Here is a 6381-nt window from a genome sequence, read left to right on the forward strand (position 1 = left end):
TGCGACGCAGTAGAAAGGAGAGGGGCAGGTTTGGTAGAAGGGGGGCCGTGGTCCTGTGGCACGTGTTATTGCTCCTAATAGCTCTAAGTGGCTAACATAATAAGTTATGTATAGGGCCTGCGTGGTATAGCAAAGTATACACCATGCCTGTGGTCCGCGACGGGCGGTTTTCTTTTTTGTTAAATCCGTGATTGACTGTAACCCTGCCCGACATAAGCTCTAGATGAAATGTGTCTGATACTGTTGTAATATGTGTGGCAGCACTTCGAGTTTTTGTTGCTCTGTACTGGGGACTTAGCCTGTTTGATTTTCGTGTGCGGAGAGAGATATCTGTAGCGAACTGGTATTATCGGTTCATGGCTTCCGCCCGATTCACCTTGCCCAATGGTAAAAGCAGTGGTTCGCGCTTAATCATGGTTTCCGCGAATTGCGTGCCGTTCAATCCATTCGTTTTGCTAAGTGGTTTGGATACTTTTTAATCGGTTGCTGTGGGGTACGACATCGTCAATGGCACTTCCTTAATGAACCGCTCACCGAATCAGCATATTCGGGGTCCAATAATTATGGTTAAGTTGGTACGCAATGCGGACAATTCTCCTCTCTCGAAACCGCCTGTAGAATCAGAAGCGAGTCTTGAAGCGTGAATCAGATTGATCGGGCACCAGCGTTGAACAGACCTGAGCGCGGGATCTTGTTGTTTTAGTTTCTGTTGTAGGGCTGGAATCAACAAAATGGAGTCGTTGGTTAGTCAGTCCGGTTTCCGATAAAGGGGGGCGGAGGGGAGGGCCTTATATTGCGTCGCGGAAATTAGTATAACAATGATCAGGGTTTTCAGCGCCTGCGTAGGCAACAATCAGATATTCGCTGATAGATTTAGGAGTTTGAATTTTATGATGCCTTGTTAAAATCCGCTGACGATGCGTGCAGCCTCAGTGTGTGTAGTGGAATTTCAGTCTGCATAGAAGAGTCAGATAAAGTCTTCTGTTCTGAGGGCCATCGATGTGTCTGTTGGGGGGAATATATACGGCTGTGATTATGATTGAAGAGAATTCCTTTGGTAAGAAAATGCGGTCGACATTTTATTGTGAGGAGTTCTAGGTTCAGTGTGAAACAGATATGTGACGTTGAGTTCACTGGTGTGTTGTTATGATGATCACCACCACGGTGCTTCGTAATAATTATAAAGGCATACCCAACCCGCCCCAGTTCTTACTTACCCAGAAAGATGTTTTGTTGGTCGTCGGCTCTGATGCATGAAGAAACCAGACTGCTGCACACGACTCCAGTTAGCTGTTCTCGTCGATATAGCCAGTTTCCGTAACAAGCACGTTGCAATCCCTGATGTCCTCCTAGATAGTGTCACTTCCCTCCCCGTCCCTTCCCCTGGTATAGCGCAAATGCTACCCGTGCTTCGGATATTTCAACACAACTTATTGGTGCATTAGAGACTGACATTTGGCGAGTAGTATGTCTAAGGGAGTGTCAGATGCGATGTGCCCGTCTCCGAAGCCTGGCCAGGAGAGGACCGCCTCGTTTTGACTCCCCTTTTTACGCGTCGCACAGGGTCGCGGCTGGGATCAGATTCCATTTGTATTGGGTGGAAGGCAAAACACTGGGATCCGTTTCGGCAAAGGCATATTCTGGGTAAGACGAATGATGAAGTTGCGATAGATCGTGTATAAATCTCACGAATAGTGTCCTCCCTACTGATATGATTATATGAAACCTATGTATGTGGTCACCATAGTAACCTAATCTATGTGGTCACCATAGAAGCCTAATGTATGTGGTCACCATAGTAACCTAATCTATGTGGTCACCATGGAAGCCTAACGTATGTGGTCACCATAGTAACCTAATCTATGTGGTCACCATAGAAGCCTAACGTATGTGCGCGTTGTGCATTTTACATGTTTTGATTGCACTTCCACTCACGTTGGTTGAGCGCCCTCCATTTTTCTTTTCATTATCAATATTTATTTACAGACACTGTAGTAAACTACAGTCTAAACATATTCAAGTTAACTGCCACGTGATTCTCTGCCCATGTATTTCATTGAGACCACGCATACTAGGCACACATGAAACCTCTCTCCCATCTAGGAGAGGTAGGCTATTGAAGATAAAGCAGTGAATTCTGACTGTGTGAATAATGTGAGAAATATGTGCTTTTAATACAATAGGTAGGCTAACAGCATACAAATCAGAAAGAGGACCGTTTCTAAATAATTGGTCTGTCTGACTGCCCGCTCCGCCTGCACCACAGTGGAGTCAGTACACAACACTATGTTCATCATGTCTTAGCAGGATCAGATGGTGACAGGGGTCCTAGAAGGGTCAGACAGCCAGGAAAGACCAGTCTATGGAGCTGATGTGAATTTTGTAGTATATTCAGTGAATGACACAAAGTTCAATCTGGAATTGATGGGTTGACCTACAGTAGCTACGGTAGAGCAGATTAAAGCTACAGTCTGGGATCTGGGAAAAATGGTCAGTTCTATTATTGAACCATTGATTCTATTCTTGGATAATTTAATGAATTCTCTATAAAACCTTTCTAGCCTAATTTGTTGTTCATATAGTGGCAATCCTTTTGTTGTTATCCGCAATACTGATGACAGAGCAGGAAGAGATTAGTCTAGGTGTGACCAGCAATCATCAACCTGCAATCATCAAATCAAGCTTTATTTATACATTTCAGACATGGAATGCAACGCAATGTACTTCACAGGACAAAACGAATATAAAACAATGAAATATTTACTACATAACAAACATTAGAGGACATAAAACTTAAGAATAACAATAAAAACAGAATGACTAAAAAGCACCCCAAGGAAAATCAAAGCTAAAAAGGTGTGTTTTAAGATCTCTTTTAAAAATGTCTGTAGTTTTGGCCCACCTCAGGTTCTCTGGCAGGCTATTCCGGAGGCTGGGGACATAATAACTAAAGGCTGCCTCTCCATGCCTCTTGGTCATAGGCTTTGGGATAGTTGAAAGGCCAGTGCCAGAGGACCTGAGGGACCTACTGGGTACATAACTTAAAAGCACGTCTGATATGTATTGGGGTGCACAATTGTGGATTGATTTAAAAACCAACAGAAGAATCTTAAAATGAATTCTAAAACTCACAGGCAGCCAGTGCAGAGACCTTAAAACCCGCTGTAATGTATGCTCTTCATCTGGTCTTGCTCAGTACCCGTGCTGCAGCATTCTGTATGTTATGCAGTTGACCAATGGCTTTCTTGGGTAGACCAGACAGCAGAGCATTACAGTAGTCAAGCATGCTTGTCTCTGTATCAGCCTGAGAGAGAAACGGCCACACCCTTGCAATGTTCCTCAGGTGGTAAAAAAGCTATTTTGGCTATTGATTAACCATAACCCAACAATTGTAACGGCTGTCCTCCTCCTCTTCATCCGAAGAGGAGGAGCAGGGATTGAACCAAGGTGCAGCGGGTTGTGAATACATAATGAATTTATTGRCAAGACGAAAAAYGAACACGAACTACACTTGAAATGATACAAAATAACAAACGACGTAGACTGACCTAAACATGAGAACTTACATAGACACGAAGAACGCACGAACAGGAACAGACTACATACACACCGAAACAGTCCCGTGTGGTACGAAATAACATACAGACACGGAAGACAACCACCCACAAACAAACAGTGTGAAAACACCTACCTTAATATGGCTCTCAATCAGAGGAAATGAAAACCACCTGCCTCTAATTTGAGAGCCATATTCAGCGTCAACCCTTAAACCAACATAGAAACAGAAACATAGACTGCCCACCCAAACTCACGTCCTGACCAGCTAACAACAACACAAACTAACAGAAAACAGGTCAGAACGGACAACAATAAGTACCTCGGTCTTGTCTTGATTACAGCTGGTGGAGTTGTGTGCCACCAATATAAATCACTAATACAGTCTACTAATTTATCTGTAAGAGCTCAAAATTCTCTGTGATACAGAAATGCTGAGTTGTATATCGTTCTGCCGTAGCCAGTGAAAATCAATACTGTGGTTTCTGATAACGCTGCCAAGGCGTAACCATCACTAGCCGGACACCGCCCGGCTACTCAACCCTGCCACCTTAAGGGCTGCTGCCCTATAAACAAGCCGTGAATCACTGGCCACTTTTAATAAGTTTAGATACTGCTTACTCATCTCTATGTAACCCCTACAGTTCAAAAGTTGGGGTCACTTAGAAATTGGTCCTGTTTTTTGAAAGAAAAGGTACCTTTTTTGTCCATTAAAAGTAACATAAAATGATCAGAAAATTTACAGTGTAGACATTTGTAATGTTGTAAATGACTAAACTAACAAGGTTCTGTTGAAGCCGGAATTCTTACTGGTTGGTAGGTGATCAAATACTTATGTCATGCAATAAAATGCAAATTAATTACTTAAAAATCATACAATGTGATTTTCTGGATTTTTGTTTTAGATTCCGTCTCTCACAGTTGAAGTGTACCTATGATAAAAATTACAGACCTCTACATGCTTTGTAAGTAGGAAAACCTGCAAAATCGGCAGTGTATCAAATACTTGTTCTCCCCACTGTATATGTATGATTTTACTAGACATGTCCAAAGCTCTCCTGACTGCAGTAAGAGAAGTACTGAAGTGAATATTAGTGAGTCTTGAAATATTAGTCATTTATATAGTATTAGAAAACACTGTGAGTCTAAGTCTTTTTCTCACAGAGGGAGTTGCTTGCTTTAGCAGAACCAACAGTGGAGTCGACCATGGGGATGCAAGAGGACTTAGCAGTGACTAGGACAGTGAACCTATCGTCAGTCGTCAACAGAACCTTCCTGGACTCGGACTTCCGTTACACCCTCTTCCCAGTGTTTTACGGTGTTGTGGTCGTCCTTGGTCTGATAGCCAACAGTTACGTGCTGTTCGTGCTGCAGCACATGCACGACACCAAGGCCATGAATGAGATCCGCATCTACATSGCCAACCTGACTTGTGCCGACCTCCTCTTCGTGTGCGCCCTCCCCTTCTGGATTGGCTACTACCACCACCGCGGTGACTGGCGCTACGGCGACTTCCTGTGCCGCGTCACCGGTGTGTTCTTCTTCTTCATCAACACTTACTGCTCCATCCTCTTCCTCGCCGCCATCAGCGTCAACCGTTACTGGGCCATCACGCGCCCGTTGTATGCCGCCTCGTCCGACTGTTGGCGCCGCGGGGTGGCCATCACGGCGGTCATCTGGGCGCTCACTCTGTCCATGTCCGTGCCGTACCTCTTGGAGACGGGCATCCAGGTGGACGACGGAAACGTGTCGCGCTGCTTTGAGGGCTACCACAACAAGACTGACGACGAGAAGCGGACTGTGGCCACCACCCACCTCATGTGGTGCTTCGTCTTGGTCTTCTTCCTCCAGGGCCCCTGGACTCTGGCTGTACTGGAGATCAAGGAGGGCTGGGGCAGAATGGACTGGGGCCAGCGGACCAGGCAGTGGCTTAACGATGCCCACCAGGTCACCTTGATGCTGATGGGGCTCAACTGCCTCCTGGACCCTGTAGTGTACTGCTTCGCCACCAGGAAGTTCCGCCTCTACATCAAGGACCATCTGAAAAAGGTGGGGAGGGGGAAAGGATGCTCGGAAACAGCCATCACACACATTTCTATGGTGGAGTGCAAGAATGTGAGYCAGCGGCTCCATAGCGAACAGAAGCAGCTCAAGGTTTAAATCTCTAGATGACATTGTATTGTAGATATTGTGTCTAATGCTAATGCTGACTGTTGTTAGTGACCACATCCTCAGGATGCTTCATTCCATCACACCCACACCTAACAAGGCACACACAGTGCAGAACATGCACTCTGCTATGTAGCCTCATGTTCATTCAGACACATTCACATGAACAGATGCACCACCACACAGCCCCACCCAGAGTATGGTTCCCCTCTAGATGTCTTCCCTGTAGGGATTTGTCTTGGCCACTGTGCCAGCTATAATCAGTGCTTTAAAATCTTTGGACCATTGATTCTTTGTTTTCACATTTCAGTTGTACTGTACATTKTATCTCACAATGTATCTTAGTTTGTTCTTGTGACWGACTTGCGACCGTTAATTTCATCACATCTGTTTCTTCCTGTTCTTCTAGTGTAATCAGAGGAGTGTAATCAGAGGAGAAAAGCAGATGTTTTATTGGGAACAGGAGCTTCTATAAATGATTGTACAATAGCTCTATAAACTCAGTCCCAAGCCACTAGACTAGATCCTTAGATAAAATGGATATCAAATTACATTTTAAATATCACATGCGCCGAATACAACAGTGAATTGCTTACTTACAAGCCCTTAACCAACAATAKTCCTATCACTGTTGGAGCCTTCTAAATTGGGTGCTGA

General features: G+C 44.6%; 1 protein-coding gene across 1 annotated transcript; it reads left to right on the forward strand.

Annotated features, from left to right (window-relative positions):
* Nucleotides 1-4664: 4664 nt before the first annotated feature.
* LOC111968389 (platelet-activating factor receptor-like) lies at nucleotides 4665-6009 on the forward strand. The gene has a single exon (XM_023993874.2). It carries the CDS (start codon nucleotides 4762-4764, stop codon nucleotides 5713-5715), a length of 954 nt encoding a protein of 317 aa, XP_023849642.2. The 5' UTR covers nucleotides 4665-4761; the 3' UTR covers nucleotides 5716-6009.
* The last annotated feature ends 372 nt before the right edge of the window (nucleotides 6010-6381 follow it).

This window comes from Salvelinus sp. IW2-2015, linkage group LG9 (assembly GCF_002910315.2).
Source record: "Salvelinus sp. IW2-2015 linkage group LG9, ASM291031v2, whole genome shotgun sequence".
In the NCBI taxonomy this organism is placed as follows: Eukaryota; Metazoa; Chordata; class Actinopteri; order Salmoniformes; family Salmonidae; genus Salvelinus; species Salvelinus sp. IW2-2015.